Here is a 19157-nt window from a genome sequence, read left to right on the forward strand (position 1 = left end):
GAGAAATTCTAAAAATTATTATAAAGAAAAAAAAATGGATTCGATTCCCTTTTTGAGCCTAATAGATTTGTGCTTCCACTTCGGTAAGCCAATTTTGTTTAAGAGACATCTTGAAATGCATACACAAATTAAGATGCAATTAAGGGATTAGGGGTGCATGGCCGTAATTTGCATGTCATGTTCCTTTTGGAAGGAAAATTTTGATTCTCACAAGTAACATTTCTACAAAATAAACCTAAAATCATTATTTTCAGCAAATTTATTGAGCACCTAGATAAACAATTTATAATTTATATTAATAAAAAAAATAATATATATGATTTTCTCTCTTTTTATAGAATAGGAAAAGCAAATACATAAATAATATTTTTTTTAATTAAATATTTATGTTTTTTAGCTAAATATTTATTAAACGGGATGTGAATACTTTAAATAAGATACAAAAATGTAGACTTGAATGGCTAGCTCCAAGCATTACAATTTACAATTTGGTATAAACAAAAATTATAACAAATCAAAATAAATTTGTCCTCATGAAACTACGTGCTTTCAAATTAAAATTATCTTTAACATTCAATTATTAATCTATGAATAACAATAAATAAAATAGTCTCACGAATACATAATAAAATAAAAATAAAAATAAAAAAATACTAGGCTAGGGGTGAAGCTAGCATTTGGTGTTAGCTCATGTTTATGAAAATAAATTTCATAATCAAAGTGTGAATTAAAATACTAACTAAAAAGTTAAAGAAATGAAAAATGACAACAAAAGAAAGAATGTCGTGCGACTATTTTTATAATGGAGAAGGAAATAATAAATCCTTCTTTTCTTGATCTTTCCATTGTGTTTCTTCTTTTGCAATTACCGGCCTTTTCTCTAATTGTGATCTCCACGTATAAATGTGTCGAGCTACTAGAAAACAAATTGGACTCAAGTCTCTTCTTCTCTCTTGACTACGCATAGGACCACAATTTCTTTTTGTCATTTGCTTTATCTACTAGAGAGACACCACGTATTACTACCTTTAGCCTTTCTAATTTGCTTTCTTTGCTTTATCTCCCCCCTCTTTTTGTGGACCGATCACCGATCAACAGTAGAGACTTTTGTAATTGGTGTTTGCTTCTCGTTGACGAATTTCGTTTAGTACTAGGCAATGATTTCTTGCAGCAACCATTTAATAGTGGAAGTTGTTATTATCGCATGTGGCTTTTAACCGAGCCCTCCTGCTTCGTGTGGTTCTTAGAGAATGTCATATTCTTTTTGGTTCCATTGCCTACGGTTTGTTTTCATTTCCATCTCGATATTGCCTTTTCCGTTTGTGATTTGTTGTTGGGAGAGCTAATCGATCTCATTTTGTTTGTTTTCTCCTCGGTAGCCATTGTCCCATTATTGAATTATAAAAAAATAAAAAAATAAAATAAAATAAAAAGAATCGTCCAAGCCATGGGTCCCAACCATTTCTTCCTTTATTTTTTGTTTTTTTGTTTTTTTGGCCTTTTCTCGGCAATTATTTACACTTTCTTTCCTGGTTTTATTATTTTAATTCCTACGAAGAACACAATTACTTGAAGTAGAATATTATTTCATCTCAAGTTTAGTGATTAAACAATATTTTCTAATTAAATATAAAATACAAGAATTAGAAGAGACTAAGGAATGATAATGCTCACTTTAAAATAATAATAATAATAAAATTATACACTTTTAAGTTATTATCACCCTGCTTGATTGGGCGTATTCCGGTGCACAACCACTTAAACACGATGGAGTTGGACAAATCGCTTCAACTATAGTTGAATATAAATTCTCTAGTAATTTTGTTGTCCGAAAAAACTCCTATAAAACCTACTCGCCCGCTCCCTCTTGGGCAACAAATATATTAATATGTAAAAAACTAGACAAATATGAAAACAGCAAACTGTACATTTACCTAGCTAAAAGGTAAGAAAGTCCACAACCCTTGTTCTATGTCTAATTATATGTACAAAAGCATTCAATCCTGTAATCCCCCAACCATAAGGGGTCAAACTTTCTACCTCCTCCATTTCTTGGAAGTAGGGTGCAGCTTATTCTTCTTCTTCTTGCCTGAAATCTTCCCATCCTTGCCAACTTGTAGAAGACCTTGCAAGTCTAATTTATGATGCTTACTCTTCTTCCCCCACGTCTTATATCGAATCCTAGTCAGTAAACCCACCTTCAATTCTGCTTTTGCATTCGATATTAATGCATTGAGAACAGATTTCCACACTCTTCGATTGCCATCCACATAATCAATTATTTGACGAGTTCTTTTCCCACCTTGATGGAAAGCAGGTATTCTTTTCTCTCCCACTGTGTCCTGCCCAAAATAAAATGTGAGAAAAATGTCATCATAGTATACAGTGGAGTCTGTGTTTGGATTCTCAATTTCAAGATTGTATAAAATGGTGCCGTTTTGACCCTCCTTATTGACTAACGAGGACTGTGGGATGGAGAAGTCAACAATGGTGTATTGGGGGGGTCTGGGACGTAGGATTAGCCATAGACATAAGGCTAGGATACCCAGGAGGGCTACAACTTGGAGAAGCCATAAATACAAGTTCTTGGTTTCACACATTTTTTTGTGGGAAGAGATGAGGATCGGATGAGGGTGTACGTGGCCGGAGAGGAATCACGTTTCATTTCGGGATTAAATATGGTCTGGAAGGATGCCCATCATTTAAGGGGAATATCATCGGTTGATGCATGTTGCTCAAGTTTGAAGGATTGGGAATTATTCTTTTCTTCTCATGTGCTTACTTTCTTGCTTCCTCTTAACGCCGGCCTTCAATAGGCTAGGGCGGAATCAGGAACAGGATCATCTCTATTTCAAATAAATTGGATAAAAGGAGTATTTTTGTCCTTTCACTTTTTGAGGAAACAAAAATACTTTTCCATTATAATTAACTGGATATTATCCAGTTCATTTGAAATTGAGAGAATTCAAATTTTGATTTTTTGGGATTGCTAAGGACCCTAATGTAATTAAGCTACGTTTTCACATTTTTTAACGTGAGTTTTAAAATCAAAATTAAAATTGATTCATCCCAAATTCAATAAGCGAGAATATATAAAGTTGCGTACATATAGCATCGTCCGTGAAAGCTAACCCCTTTGTGCCTGGGGTGTATGGCACTGAAGGAATTGAACCTTAAAATCTGTAGGGAACGCGTGGGGACCTCTCAAGCTTATTCTTATCTGTAGTAATAGAGCCTGGACCAATTGGTCAAAGCATCACATACCGGCCAAATTAAGACATGGGTTGAGACAATTAATTCAGAGATACCAAGAAATACATGGAGAATGTTTTGGTTGATAGTCCACAACTGTCGATTGTAGAACTTTGCTTACATGTCTGTTACAATAGTTCCTAATTATATTAGTAATATGTTTAATTAGTTAACTAAATTGCAAAGATCTACCACTAAAGTTTGAAATACTGACAAATGATAAACTACAGAACAAACTACAAAACAGAAGGAAAACAGAACATAAGCCGTGTATGAGTAGGACTTGAAGTTCGCATGACTTGCTGCTGCTGCGCTGGTTGTCTGCTGTAATATAAGAAAAGTATCAAAATAAAGGTTTGAGTTGACAGAATTTATTAAACAAGAAGAGAGAAGAAAAAAGAAAATCAAGTTTGAGTACCCCAAAACATAACTTTAATTAACATAGAAATTTTTGTAGCTTTATATTCTTCTCTCCTGAAATCCTCCCATCTGAACCAACCGGCACATGAGCTTGATTACACATCCGGTGATGCTTTGTCGTGTGACCGAGTATCTTATATTTGACAACGTTTTCCAAGCAAACCCTCAACCCTGTTGTCGCATTTGTAACTCCTTTCCACAACCGTTTGTCAGCATTCACAGGCACTTCATATATTGTGGCTTTTTTGTAGCCTTGGTAGAAAGCCCGCAGGGTTTGGGAGCCGATGACAGCATGGCGGTAATATAAGGTTATGTTGATATTATTGTAGAAGATGCCCATCTTTTTGTTGGGGTTTGAGAATTCGAGATTCAAGAGAATAGAGGTGTTTCCGGCGTGGAGTGAAGTAGAATTCCGACCATCTAACGCCGGAATATAGGCGTCGGTGATGGTGTATATTGGACTCCTTGGAGTTAGACATAGCAATATTGCCGCCGAGGAAAATCCTATCACGACTACAACTTGGAGAAACCATAAACACAAAGAAGATTTAGGTTCTTCGGGGGATTGTTGAGGAATAGGTATAGATTTGGAGGAATTTTCGAGATCAGCCATGTTGGAAAAGTGCAATTTTCGAGGAGTTGATCATGGAACATTCTCTTCTAGGATTGTTGGATTATATATAACAGGGGGCTGATTTTTTTTTTTTTTTTGGTTGTTGTGTTCTATGGAAAATATTTGGGCTACTACTGCACTTTTTACTATAATTTTCTTAAAAACTTCCATCTCAGGTTTCTTTTATGAATGTCACATGATGTGATGTGATGTGATTAAGCAACAAAATTTAATAATATATATATATATATATATATATATATATATATATAAATTTAGGGTTAAATACTATTATAGTACGTGTAGTGTGCATCAAAATCAAATAACTATTTGAGTTTTCAAAAATATTGCAAATGGTACATGTGGTAAGCTAATAAACTCACTTGGTACATCTATTAAGATTCCGTTAAGTTTTTTAACGAAACGCCATATCACCCTTAGATGTGGGCACCATGTGACGTGGTACTTGGATTTTTGGGTGCCACATCATATTTTATTTTATTTATTTTTTAAATGCAAAAAAAAAAAAACAAAACAAAAAAACAAAAAAAAAAAAAAACAAAACAAAACAAAAAAACAAAAAAAAAAAAATGCTGGGGTGGCCGGCCACCCCCGCGTTTTTTTTTTCCTTTTTTTTTGGATTTTTTTTTCAAAAAATAAAATATGATGTGGCACCCAAAAATTCAGGTACCATGCCACGTGGCACCCATGTGTAAGGGTGATGTGGCGTTCCATCAAAAAACTTAACGGAATCTTGACAGAAGTATCAAGTAGGTTTATTAGCTTACCACATGTACCATTTACGATATTTTTTAAAACTCAGGTAGTTATTTGATTTTGGTGCAAACCACAGATAGTGAAATAGTATTTAACCCTAAATTTTACATTATTTAATAATTGACATTATAAATGCCGAGTAAATTGCCATTATAATAGAACTTATAGTAAAAGTTATAATTCCTCCAATAACATTCCTTTTAAATGTTTACATTTAGTTGAATTTTATGGACATGCATAACCCAATAGCAGTGATTGAAACTTGTTGTGCACCATATTAAGCAAGGAGGTTGATTGGGTTCGTTTAGTCATGCTTTTTAAATGCTTTTTAGTTTTGATGTGACATAAAAAGTTAAAAGTTATTTCAAGTGTTTTATGAATATTTTGTGTTAAGTTATTAACTAATATTTTTATTTATTTTTATTAAAAAGCAAAAAGGCAGTCCTACTCCTACAAAGTGTTTGCCACATGAGCAAACTATTCTTTGGAAGAAAAGAACTTCTTTCAACTTTTTAAGACACTTTACAGGTGGGTCTTTGGTCGAGAAGTAAACATTTTAAAGCACCATATAGTTCACGTATTGGTATATAATTGTCTGTTTTAGTGTTACTTCTTCATAAAAGACAAGCTTTCTTACAACCCAAGAAACTATAGATCGATATGTACCATTTCATAATATGTAATTACAGGTTAGAATGAAGAAGCTTTTAGTGCACAACCTGCAGCTAGAAGATGAAAAGCATATGACAAAAGAAAAAAAAAAAAAAGTTAAAAGAAAAGCATTTTGCTTTACTTTCTCTTTTAAATAGCTTTAAGTACTCATAAAGCAGAGATCAATAGTTCGAATCTCCCTCCTCCTTATTGTGTGGACATGTAAAAAAAAAAAAAAAAAAAGCATTTTGCCTTACCTTCTCTTTTAAATAGCTTTAAGCACTCATGAAGCGAAGGTCATTAATTCAAATCTCCCTCTTCCCTATTGTGCGGACATGTAAAAAAAAAAAAAAGGCTTTAAGCACTCAAATAGATAAAAACAAATCAGTCTTTCATCAGTTGATCAGGTCAATATACCACTACTTTAGGAGTTACTTCTCTTCACAATGAAGTTTTTAGACCTTATACCATTTGTTACTCTGAATAAGCTGGTACTTTTACTAGATATGTTTTCCATAGAGAAAGAGAAATTATATCCAAAAAAAATTATTATTATTAAAAAAAAAATGCTATATACTCTTCTTGGTGTGATTCAGGAATATATTTATGGTTTCAACTTGCATAAAACACTTTACCAAAATTTTCACTGAAAAAATTACTTTAATGTATTAGCACTACTGCTGATCACAATAGTACACCAAGCAATTACAATGAAAAATGTAATACAATTATTATAGAAAGTAGATTCACCTTTTCAAGCCCCCTCCCCACTCTATAGAAAAGAAGTGTGAATGATGAAAAGTTGTGATATTAGCAATATATATAGTGGCCGGATTGATTGTGGAATTATGATGAAAAGCCCCCTCCCTACGTACACTATAAGTGGAATTATAGAAACCCATACCGAAGAATTTTATTATCGTTGTATAGTTTCAAAGATCAATGAAAAAAGAAAAACAAGAAACACATAACGTAACTTGCTCTTTATCTCTCTTCCCACAAAACTGTCAAATTTACTTTTTTATGTAATTATTGATAGAGTAATGCTAAAAATCACAGTTTCAGGTTCAATCAACTAACCTTTGGATCAATCATTGTTTAAAAAAATAATAGTTGATTAGGACTGCTGTCACATTGCATTAATTATAAAATAATTGTAAGATAAAAATATAGTATATAACATTACTCCTATAATTAAATTTGCAACTGCGAAATCTCATGCTCTTCCATTTTCACAAAAGAATTCGTACATGACCATATATGTACCATACACAATTACACTTACATACAAAAATATGGCCATATATATTGTTGAAGCATTTTTTGGATCTAACAGTCTCCGTTTGGTGTGATCTTCACGTTCTTTGAGGTGTCTCTGTTGAAGCATTTTTTGGATCTAACAGTCTCCGTTTGGTGTGATCTTCACGTTCTTTGAGGTGTCTCTAATCAACGACCTTCGGGCTCCTACAAAATAATAAGAGCGTCAAAGGGGTCTACGGGGAAGGCCCCGTAGACCCTCCGATGCTTAAGTTAGCAGTCGTATATAGGGTCAAAATGTAGCCGGAGCTAGCAATGTATTGAGAAATAATGACCGATCCCCCTTTACCTCTGTCTTGAGTTCTCTTTTATAGGGTTTTATCTCTGTAACTACTTCCTTGATCTTCTCCCTTCAGATGATTGAAGAATCATTTGAAATAGTGGGGAGATAATGTGAGGTGGTTGAGATAACGTAGGACCTTATGAGATAATGTAGGGTTGTTGAGAGATAGTGGGACCCATAGTGGATTTTATCCCCAACAGTTACCCCCCGATTCCCATGGCTGACTTGTCCAGCTGGTCGGGCATCGGGAATCTTATGCGTATTTGCGACCGAAGCCCTGGAGCTCCTGAAGCTGGCCCTTCTGTTTTGTAATTATATACTTGGAATAATAGGACTTTTTGGATTGATCAAACTGCTAGTCATTTCATTTGCTTGCAATGATATTACTTATGCATCAATCCTAGCAATCTTGACAGTAATTTATGAATTACCTGTGATTGCTCAGTAGAGTGTTTTTGGCTAAGTGCTAGGCCTTAGGAAATCTTTAACCTTTTTCGAACACACATTCTTTGCAGGATTTACGTTCTTGATAGGTTATTTGTTTAACCTTTTTCGAACACTCCTTCTTTGAAGGATTTACGTTCTTTACAGGTTAGCTATTTAACCTTTTTCGAACACACCTTCTTTGAAGGATTTACGTTCTTGACAGGTTAAACTTAGAAAGGTGCCTTAGTTATGTTTCCCGAGTTTGATCTCGGGAAAGTTTTTTGGGAGTGTCTCCTTTAGACTCGGGAAAACTTTGGATGTACTTCCCTTTTGACTCGAGAAAACTTCAGTTGTACTTCCCTTTTGACTTGGGAAAGCTTTGGTTGTTTTTCTCAAAAGAGAATAAGTTATAGTCTCTTCGGCTGTGTTCCTCGCAAACGTCCTCGGGAAAGCGCCTCGAGTATCTCGCCGAGTTGTTCTCGGGGAATGTCTCTCGGCTATGTTCCACCGATGAGCCTCTTTTGGTTGAAGTGTCGAGCCGCTCACTCCTGTTATGTTGCCATGGTTTCTTGGGGCTAGTCTCGCTTCTCCTACATCATGTCAAGGAGTAGCTTGAGGCTTTCATTATTGCACTTGAGCCGAAATGCTTCTTGATCCAACCCTGGTTGGGATGACTGCCTCATTTGCGCTCACCAAGCCGTTTCTTCAAATTTCAGAGATGATCTTCAAACTAGATACCCCCCATTCTTGGATATGTGACTCTCGGGATCCTTTTGTTCGGATTCCTAGAAAATCTCGGGATTACGTGAACTTTTGGCAAGATCCGGCGATAGTGAGCGAGGGTGAGGTGATCATGGACTTAGTAGGGAGCGGCTCAGCGAAGCTTGGCCTTGGTGTGGCAAAGCGATGCTCGGCCGTATGAAACTATAGCTCTTTGATCATGTTCTTGTAAGCCACCAAAAGCAAGTTCCGCTTCTTGGAAATGAGCTCCCTTTGTCCACCATGATACCCCATAAAATTGTGAAATGGGTTTTCATAAGCTCAATATTTAGAGCAATTAGGAAGCCAAGTTTCTTCGCATCTTGGGATGGAACTCCATGGTGTGCTCGGGGCTCAAGGCTTTAGTAGGCAGAGCATCTTGTTGGCAACCATTTAATGGCAGCTCGGGAACAAACTCCTCATACATTGAACTTTTCCTGCATGTATTTGATTATAAGATGCATATAATATAAAATATAATATGTACCCCCCATTCTATGTGGCAGGAGTGGCATCAGTGATGTTACACTTAAATTGAGTAATAAGTTTAGTGGATAGGAGTTGCTCTGGTCGATACTTCCTGGCTGGCATTTGCTCATCTTTGTGCCCAGCCATTTTTCGCATGCCTTCACGCAAGCTTTTATAACAAGCCTTGGAAGAGTGAGCGTTAGCTTGGGGCTGAGCTGATAGTATGTCTACCGAAATGGACAACTTCTTCTTGCCATTCTTTGCTTTGAACCCACATGGGTTTGTGCAAGAAGGGTTTAACCATTAAGCCATTGTTTTGTTTTGGAGTCTGCACAAAATGAAAAATACTAACCATACAAGTCCTTTTAGACTGCATTATAAATTAGTGATGGAACATAAAACTTTATCATCTACTGAGATGAAGGTTAGTATAGAGATTCCACAATTATCATGAAACACTTTTAATAGCTAGTGTTAATGAATCAGATCTTGCAAATAAAAGAGGATGCAAGGGAAAGCAACCACTTATCTCAGATGTTGTTTACTGGTATCTATCAAATGTGTTTCTTTACTTCTCGGTGATCCAAGAAGTCACCGAGTGTGGATAGCCGTCGGTGCCAAAGAGGGGTCGGCGCCGGTGGCTTTGAGGAGGGCTTGTTCATGGGAGCCCGAGAATATATCTGCTTCTCTGAAATGAGTTACTCGGTTGAGTTTGTTTCAGAAGGTTGGGTGCCATACTCTATTGGGCTTGAGTAGAGGCACCGAATCTGCTTTATACTGCTCAGATTTCAGGTTTGTGTCATCTCGGGATGGAATGAAGTGCTTTTGTACTATAAGCCACATTGTGCACTTTTTCCTCTCTGTTATTCACTGCACAAAATTGAAAGAAGAATATAGAGCATGTTGCACTAAAATCGAGTAACAGCATGCCTTCTTACGGTGTATGAAACACAGTTGACTATTATCAAGCCCAAGCAACCATAATCCCAAGAAATCAGAACTAAGGATGTAAAATGCTATTAAAGATAAAATATGACAAAGTTGTTCTCACGAGAGGAGCATGCCTCTCACAAAAGGACATATTAGACACCCAATGATTTTTTGAATTGCCATTGGCTTTCACCAAGACCAAAATTTAGAATTATTCTAATCAGGCATGCATTTATTTTAATGCATTAAAACACATCTTCAACAGAGACATTCTTGTATTATTGTCTTTTCATCAAGAGCCACAAGCATATGTATTTAGAATTGTAAATTGTGCTTTGATTCTGGTAAATGACAAAAGCATTTAACAATTATAAATATACATATACTTATTTATGGCAATTGATGTAAAAAGAAATATTGTTTTTGGTTTTAAATGCAGAAGGAATCTTTTTTTTTTTACGAATCCCGTAGTCATCAACCTGATGAGGTCAATGAGCTTTTGCTTTTAAACAAAGCTTGCAAAAAGGCAAATTAGGCATAAAGAGATATGTGCTTTTTTTTTTTTTTTTTTTTTTTTTTTTTTTTCCTTACACGTGAAACCTATGCAAGAAGTGAACATGCTTTTTCACAGTTGGCTAAAAAATCACATACAACTAAATAAAATAAGTTCATAGAGACTTATCTGGCAGGGCGAGGCTTCCTTGGGAGGCGGAGTGATGCTAGGGCCTCGGGAGGTGGAGTGATCCTCAAAATATTTCTCCTCAGGAAATTTGCTCCTTAGATTTTTTGCTTCTCGGATTTTTGACTCGGAAATCTCTCGAAAATTCATCCACGGACTCTTGGAATTTTCTTCGAAAAATTTATGAGTTTGTCTAGGAATTTCGGTCTGAGTTTTTTCTGCACAAAAGGAGAAAGACACCAAGCAAGTGCATGCATCCAAGTAATATAATAACGGATTGAGCATTAATAAACCTAGAAAATTATTTTCATTTTGGTTCCTTGAAGCTAAGGACTTGGTGCTCTCAAAGTAGTTTGCTCTTGGGATTTTTTCCTCGGAATTGTTCCCTCGGAGTTGTGGCTCTCGGGATTCTTCCTCGGAATCTTTCCCTTAAGAGTTCTCTTGAGATCCTCGGAATTTTTCCCTTAAGAGTCGTCTCTTGAGATTTTTCCTCAGAATTTTTCCCTAAGTTACGACTCTCGGGATTCTTCCTCAGAATTTTGCAGGATGACCCATCCTCGGGAATTTGACTTTTTGGACTCTCGGAATTTTTCTTTGGAAAATTTCTCGGAGTTTGTCTCGGAGTTTAATTCTCGGACTCTCGGATTTTTTCTGCACAAAATGAGAACAAGTGCATACATCCAAGCAAAATATAATTGATAATTATAAATCGGAGAAGAAGGGTCGGTGAACCTGAGTTTAGGTTGGCGACCCAAGGTTGTTTTGCCGAAGGTCAGACTTGGCAAGACTTGGTGTCCGGCGAACCTGAAGTGGTGATCGGCACAGTCTGAGGGGTTGGCCACTGTGAAATGTTTGAGCTTGCTAGGCTCGCTGCCCAAGTTTTAGGACTCGCATGCTGGAGATCGTGACCCCCCGTAATAACATTGCAAGCCCATTTGCTTGAGCCCGTAAATTTAATTCAGGACCGTTTCACCACTCATCTTAAGGTGAGTCGGCAGCCATTCGCGTGGATCGGCAAGCTTGAGGGGAGTCAGTCAGGTGCATCATGTCATGCAATAATGCTGATTTTATCTTACTCTCATTAACTTAGCTTGACAGTATCTTTCAAGCAGACGATGGTATTGCTGGCGAGCCTCTAGAGACTGAACAATGGACATCACCCATGAGACAGCTTCATCAATAGCCACATCCACTTTCTTTTTGCGACATAAGAATGTCGTCATCTTCAGACCGTCCGAGGCAGGCTCTGCAATCTCGACAAAGCTTAGAAGCTTTGTGACTCGGCACACCTGGTAATTCAGCGAACTCGGGCCTCGGGTCTCTTCAGCCTCAGGCCTCAGGTCTCGGCTCTCTTCAGCCTTAGGCCTCGGGTCTCGGCTCTCTGCAGACTCAGTCTCGGATCTCTTCAGCCTTAAGCCTCGGGTCTCAGCTTTCTGCAGACTCAAGCCTCGGGTCTCGGCTGGTGAGACTCAGGTCTCGACTCTCTTCAGCCTCGGGTCTCGGCTGGTGAGACTCAGGTCTCGACTCTCTTCAGCCTCGGGTCTCGGCTGGTGAGACTCAGGTCTCGGCTCTCTTCAGCCTCAGGCCTCGGCTGGTGAGACTCAGGTCTCGGCTCTCTTCAGCCTCAGGCCTCGGCTGGTGAGACTCAGGTCTCGGCTCTCTTCAACCTCAGGCCTCGGCTCTCTTCAGCCTAGGGTCTCGGGTCTCGGCTGGTGAGACTTAGGTCTCGACTCTCTTCAGCCTCAGGTCTCGGCTCTCTCAGGCCTCAGGTCTCGGCACTTTTCAGCCTCAGGTCTCGGCTCTCAGCAGACTCGGGTCTCGGCTCTCTTCAACCTCAGGTCTCGGATTTCTGCAGACTCGGGTCTCGGCTCTCTTAAGCCTCAGGTCTCGGCTCTCTCAGGCCTCAAGTCTCGGCTCTCTTCAGCCTCAGGTCTCGGCTCTCTCAGGCCTCAGGTCTCGGCTCTCTTCAGCCTCAGGTCTCGGCTCTCTCAGGCCTCAGGTCTCGGCACTTTTCAGCCTCAGGTCTCGGCTCTCAGCAGACTCGGGTCTCGGCTCTCTTCAACCTCAGGTCTCGGATTTCTGCAGACTCGGGTCTCGGATTTCTGCAGACTCGAGCTCTCGAAATCGAATTTTGGATTTTTACAGGATGACCCATCCTCGGAATTATTCCCGTGGAGTTCTTTCTGGATTTTTCCTATGAATTTTTTAGGTTGAAAAAGACCGACTCACGACGGCCCTGCATTCAGCTGAGGTTGGGTCGTCCAACAATGGTGCCCAAGGCTGGGTCGACCATATGAACCCGACCATCTGTCAGCTCTGAGTGCGAAGCATGGGTCGGCTGGGCTCACTTATGGTGGTGCCCGAGGTTGGGTCGCTTAAACGACGAGGCATGGTCCACTCACTGTCCGAGGCTGGCTCGAAATGGCGATGAATCAGACTTGGTGGCATGGTCGGCAACCTGGTTTGTTGCGGAGAGAGCAGAGGCTTGGGCTCGCAGGTTGGCGATCGTCGAAGCGACAAGTTTGCCGAAAAGAGCCTGGGCGTTCGAGGAGGGCTTGGTGACTCATAGTTTGAGTAAGGCTCGGTCACTGGCAGCGACAAGGCGAGGTCGGAGCTAGCGAGGCCTCTGGAGGGAGCTTGCCGGGATGCTGGTTCGCCAACAAGGTGAGGCCGGGAATCTGAAGGGAGTTCGCCGCCATATCTGCTGGCGCCGGAGGGCTTGCTCATCCTCTTCACTTCCGTTTTTTAGGAGGGGTCCGACGACTTTGAGTGAGGCAGTCCGGCGAAGCTTGGCAGGCTTGGCGGACTTAGCAGGCAGGTTCGGCGAGTTTGACAGTCTCGGCGAGCTTGGCATACTCGGCGAATCTTGGGTCAAGTTCGGCGGGCTCGAGCTGGAGTCTACAAACTGCGACGAGTTTGAGGGGCGAGGTCTGGTGACCTTGATGCGAGGGTCAGTGTCGTCGGCGAGGAACTGGGAGCCCGTGCCTTCTTCTTGCCTCTCAATGAAAGCATCTTTTCTTTTCTTTTTTTACTAGAGATATTTTCTCTGTTTTTTTACAACTACAGTGACAGTAGTCTCCTTGCATGGATTTGTTTTGCACACAGCCACGCCTCTTGCCAGTTGAGAATTTTTCTCTGATTCTTTCCCTGCATAGTCATATAAACTCAATGCATATACAAGCTTTAATCTATCTCTTTCTTTGACTTGGCTTAGTACACAAATAATTATGAAATTGCCCTTGGGGTTTTTTTTGGGGAATGATTGCTTCCTTTCCTCCCTTCATATTTCTTCCACCTCTTTCATGTAAAATTAAAAGTGAAGAGGAAATAAACAGAGAAATCACATTCTTTTTGTTTATAAATCTTGTGTTTCTAGGGATTGTTGAAGCAACTCATGTGTTTAATAATACTCATAAAATTTAGCATCTATTTAAATCACTAAATGTTGAATATTAGAAACTTTATTCTACAGGCTTGCCTTAAACAAAGAAAGTAGAAAAGCTAGGTAGCACATGGTCCTAGATAAGCATAGGCTCACATGTTTTTTCAGATTTTCCTTAGAAGTGCCTACATAACAGCATATAAGGAAGCAACATAATATTTGCTTCTTTTAAAGAAAAGTCCCCTTCGTCAAAACGAAGAAACAACATTATTCAATTACTCTATGTCAGATTTGTATATACTTATACGTTTATGACAAATATGAGTAGAAAAAAGAACAACTTATCTTGTGTAGTTGACTGAGGCGGTGGATCTGACTCAGCGTCGGTGAGTGCAAATTTGTCGCTTTTTGCCTACCTCGCGCATAAGATCCATACGTAGGAGAACTATTTTTGTGAATCCGACGAAAGAAAACACCGATTTGGTGTACACAGATCGCAACATAGTGGATCTAAGATTCATGATTGTAGATCTGTGTAGACCCGTCGGATAAATATAAATCTGGCGAAAGCAAACACGATTTGGTATATGTACATGCAGATCGCCATGGATTGGATATGTGATCCATGAGTATAGATCTGTGCAGATCTAGTTCCGATTGGTCAATGTATCGCACGAACGCATTATCATCACCATAATGAATTTTGATTTTGTAAGAACGTTGTCGTTCCCACAGACGGCGCCAAACTGTTGAAGCATTTTTTGGATCTAACAGTCTCCGTTTGGTGTGATCTTCACGTTCTTTGAGGTGTCTCTGTTGAAGCATTTTTTGGATCTAACAGTCTCCGTTTGGTGTGATCTTCACGTTCTTTGAGGTGTCTCTAATCAACGACCTTCGGGCTCCTACAAAATAATAAGAGCGTCAAAGGGGTCTACGGGGAAGGCCCCGTAGACCCTCCGATGCTTAAGTTAGCAGTCGTATATAGGGTCAAAATGTAGCCGGAGCTAGCAATGTATTGAGAAATAATGACCGATCCCCCTTTACCTCTGTCTTGAGTTCTCTTTTATAGGGTTTTATCTCTGTAACTACTTCCTTGATCTTCTCCCTTCAGATGATTGAAGAATCATTTGAAATAGTGGGGAGATAATGTGAGGTGGTTGAGATAACGTAGGACCTTATGAGATAATGTAGGGTTGTTGAGAGATAGTGGGACCCATAGTGGATTTTATCCCCAACATATATACCACCAAATCAAGATTCAATAGTCTTAAAGGCTTTTGGATCAATGGTAAAATCCTTAAAAATTGGTGTTAGAGCAAACATTCAAATAGGGTCGCAGTAATTAAGTGTTTAATCTAATTAGTATCCAACAATTCTAAGAGTTTTAATCAATAATTAAGCCCTTAACAATCACAAATCAAATTTAATCCCAATAAACAAATCCAAAAGAAACATAAGAATTACAAACGGGGATAAAAAAAAAAAAAAGAAAGGAAAATGCATGAAACCCCTCGTTCATCACATAAACATCAAGTGAAATAAACAGGGCATCTCTTGTCTTTAAAAATTGGCAAGATGGCACCGTCAGGGCCCACCGAAGCATCACAATTGGCGTGGGCCCGATGGTGCTTGCTGCCCCACCATTTGATCTTAAATCGTATGGTCGAGCTTATTTCTAGACGAAACGCCACCTTCCCAGCCGCACGATCATTCATGAACTCTGTCCAACGCCGGCTATTCACCGTTAGCGCTTTCCCAGTCAGTACGTCTGCAACCACAGTAGTATTCTTGGGCTCCTGATAGAACGGATACAGTAACTGCTCTTGCCCGACCAGCTGATCCTTATAATAAACCGACCCGTCCATAGAATCATAGTAAATTCCAATTTTTTGGTTCGCGTTCCGGGCCGTCACATTAAATGCTATCTGGGCATTCTCAAAGCCGGTTGCTTGGTCCAAACCCGGAATCGAAAAATCATGGATATGAAATCTCGGGCGGTGTGGGCGTAAACTAAGCCATAGTACGAAAGCAATAATACCAACAAGAAGCAGAAGACTCAAGAAAATGGCACACATCGTCTTGAAGACCCGGGTTGTGAGGCTTTCACGGACCCGGTGAGCAAATTCACGGGCGGTGTGGTGGCGTTTTATGGGTCGGGGCCCCTGGGTTGACTGGGTAGGTAAGCGGCTGGAGGTGTCCATATTTTTTCCCGGCAAGAAATGGGGAGATTTTTCTAGGGAGATGTTGATGAACAGCAGTGTCTACTGGGTGTGTTTTATATATGGAGGAAGGTGGCGGAAGAGAGTAAGGTTTTGGAATTGGTTCTTTTGCATTGAGAAAGGAAGGAATAATAGCAGCTCATTGTTCATATATATATGGTTCAATTCTTTTTCTCTAACTACGAGAATAAGGTATAAAGGTTTCCTACGGTGTGAGGAAAGTGGAAAGTAAATATACCAGAATATGGTTTCGTGTACCTGCTTCCAATACTTCATAAGAAGCTTTTGATTTCTTCTATTTTCAATATTTCGTCCTTTCATGTACCCGTATATATATATTAAACTTCTAATTAATGAATATTTTATGCTAAGAAACAGGTGGGCAACAAGCTTCTTAAATGGCGACAGATCGAAGCGATATCGTTTGGAGTTTCAAGGCTCATTATGTGAAATGAAAGAAAAATTATGGAGACAATGTTGGAGTACTTAATTCATAACTCTTTTATTATTTATTATAAAAACTTAATCTAATAAAAAATATTAGATTTAATCATCAATTAATATTTTAACATGTTACTCTAGTTTTGGTAAACTTATAGAATGAAGTATATTTTAATGAGTAATGCTAAAACTCCTATTTTTATCTTCCAAGTTTTCATCAATGTTGACGTAGTAGTTTTAATTAACTCTTAACTTTTTTTTTTCTTTTAACAAGAACTTGTCTAAAGATTGGTCGGAACCATCACCAAAATTTTTTGTATAAAAATGTGGGTTTGTGGGATTTGATCATTTCTGGTTTATTTGAACGGAAGAGTATCAAATTAATTATATTTGATGAGTAATTTTATTTTGTTATTTTTTGAGAGGATAAAAATACTCCTAAAATATAACTAGTTGTATATTTTCTAATTCATTAAACTTGAAAGGATCCTAATTCATGCCCACCTCATTACGGTGGGAGTGCTTGAAGAAGAAGCTGTTGCATATCAATTGGATCATATCACATCTGGATTAGATTAAAGCCTAATGTGTTGTGTAAAGAAATTCCGTATAAGGCCATAATTCGGTGTGGAGCTAGAAGTCTTAGATTTAGGGATGGGCTTGGGCTTGGGCTTGGGCTTGGGCTTGGGCTGTAAGCCTTAACCGGATCGGATCTTGTGTGGACAAATATAAACACTGTTCAGTGTTCATGGTGTTTTTTGGTCGAGTGACCTGTTCATCTCCACCTCCGGTGACACATCTTCTTCCATGATGGGTGGGTTAAGGCGACGGTCCCATATTCTTGGCAACTAACAAGGAGGTGGAGGTGGAGGTGGTCCCGCCATGACCCACCCCAACATCCACGTCCGTAGGGATGGAGGGTCCCCTGCAATCTACCCCAGCGTGAGATCGAGTCAGAGAGAATAGGTCGCAGGGGACTCTCCCGCCCTTGCGACAACCTCCACATGGTGAAGGTCCCTGCGAGCAACCTCCGAGAGGGTGGGGTGAGTCATTGAAGAACCCTACTACAACATGTAGAGTGGATTTTACCCAATGGCAATAATTCTTTTAATTTTTTTGACGTTAAATAGTGGATTTTACCCAAATTGAGGATCTTTCCCATAATCCGGATGGAAGAGAGAAAATGAATCCTATTAAAATGCTATCTAAAGCATATGCAAGAGAATTGGCTCATGTGAAACCTTAGTCACATAACAAGCAAGTTGCAAAAACAGGACAAGTGGGTTGCCGTAGGTAATGGGTCTTGTTCTTTTTTGCTTTCTTTTGCTTGCCAGCATGTTATTAACGTCGATTGCGGGGATCATATATATCTAACAAACTTGTTGAAACAGCAATTGACTTTAATCAGATCATAGGCATGTGCTTAATTTGCTGATTCACAAAAAAGATCAGTCTTGGCATTAGTGAAATGATGCTTAAAGCTTAGTCTATGATTAAGTTTATGACAGCTGCATGGATCAAATAGAACCTGAAAGTTATGCTGACTTCAATTCATAGCAGACAATCATCCATCTATCTTAAATTAACAAGAAACAGATCTGACAGTTATTAATTAAGTTGGGTTTACTAGGCTGTGCAAATATCCCTGTTGTAAATTCCGTAGGAAAAAAATTGTTGTTGTTTTTAGGGAGGGCTTGTTTAGTTGTGGACAGTGTGGTACTGCCCTGTTTGTTGGGTTGGGTTTTTCTTGGGTTCTGCTATCAAATTGAACCTGCAAGTTCTGCCCCTGTCGATCAATATTTGTTGTTCTGTAATAAAATTGCTCATTCACAAAAAGAAAAAAAAATGGTATCTAAATGCTGTTAATTTATCAAATTTCCATAAATTCACTTGAAATGGAGAGTGGCCATTTTATGGTCAAGATTAGATTTTACATATATCTATATATGTTATCATATGATAAGGCTCATGTGCTTGCTTAAATCATATTCTAACACTACCCCTTATAAAGTGAGTCACAAGAATATTTAATTAAAATGAGAGGTAAATGATGTAGACAAGTTTCGAGCTTAAGACATTTGCTCCCACACCACATGTTAAATAATCATTTGTCCAAAAAGCTTATAAAATTGTGAATTTAATCATTTAATTAATGTTATAACATCTTCTCAAGTTTGAACTCAAAGTCCAGCTTAATAAAGGAGTCTTAAAAATAGAAGGTGAATAACGGAAACAATGTTAGAACCTAGAATTGCTCTAATACCTTGTTAAATTATCACTTATTTCAAAAGTCAATTTGAAAATGAAAAAAATTCCTTACAATTAAAAAGGCAAAAATAAAATAATAATAATAAAATAAAATCCACATTAGAAATGAAATTTAAAGACTTTCAAAACTAATTAAACATTTATTAAGAAGAAGAAATGAAGTCGATCGGAACAGTGACCAAACAAGTCTAGTCAAAGGTACAACCATGAGGAAGCGGCCGGGAATCTTCTTGCTTGCAGTTGTGCTCGCAGGTTTCCCGGCCGGTCCATAA

The 19157-nt window shown here is 38.7% G+C and overlaps 3 protein-coding genes across 3 annotated transcripts; all 3 read right to left on the minus strand.

The window, feature by feature from the left end:
* Positions 1-2036: 2036 nt before the first annotated feature.
* Positions 2037-2600, minus strand: LOC132170077 (protein NDR1-like). The gene has a single exon (XM_059580984.1). The coding sequence runs from the start codon at positions 2598-2600 to the stop codon at positions 2037-2039; it is 564 nt and encodes a 187-aa protein (XP_059436967.1).
* A 1088-nt stretch (positions 2601-3688) lies between these two features.
* Positions 3689-4291, minus strand: LOC132170078 (protein NDR1-like). Its single transcript, XM_059580985.2, has one exon. It carries the CDS (start codon positions 4283-4285, stop codon positions 3689-3691), a length of 597 nt encoding a protein of 198 aa, XP_059436968.2. The 5' UTR covers positions 4286-4291.
* An 11182-nt stretch (positions 4292-15473) lies between these two features.
* LOC132172693 (NDR1/HIN1-like protein 26) lies at positions 15474-16206 on the minus strand. Its single transcript, XM_059584243.2, has one exon. The coding sequence runs from the start codon at positions 16156-16158 to the stop codon at positions 15487-15489; it is 672 nt and encodes a 223-aa protein (XP_059440226.2). The 5' UTR covers positions 16159-16206; the 3' UTR covers positions 15474-15486.
* Positions 16207-19157: the final 2951 nt, after the last annotated feature.

Source organism: Corylus avellana, chromosome 1, assembly GCF_965113065.1.
Source record: "Corylus avellana chromosome 1, dhCorAvel1.hap1.2, whole genome shotgun sequence".
Taxonomy (NCBI): Eukaryota; Viridiplantae; Streptophyta; class Magnoliopsida; order Fagales; family Betulaceae; genus Corylus; species Corylus avellana.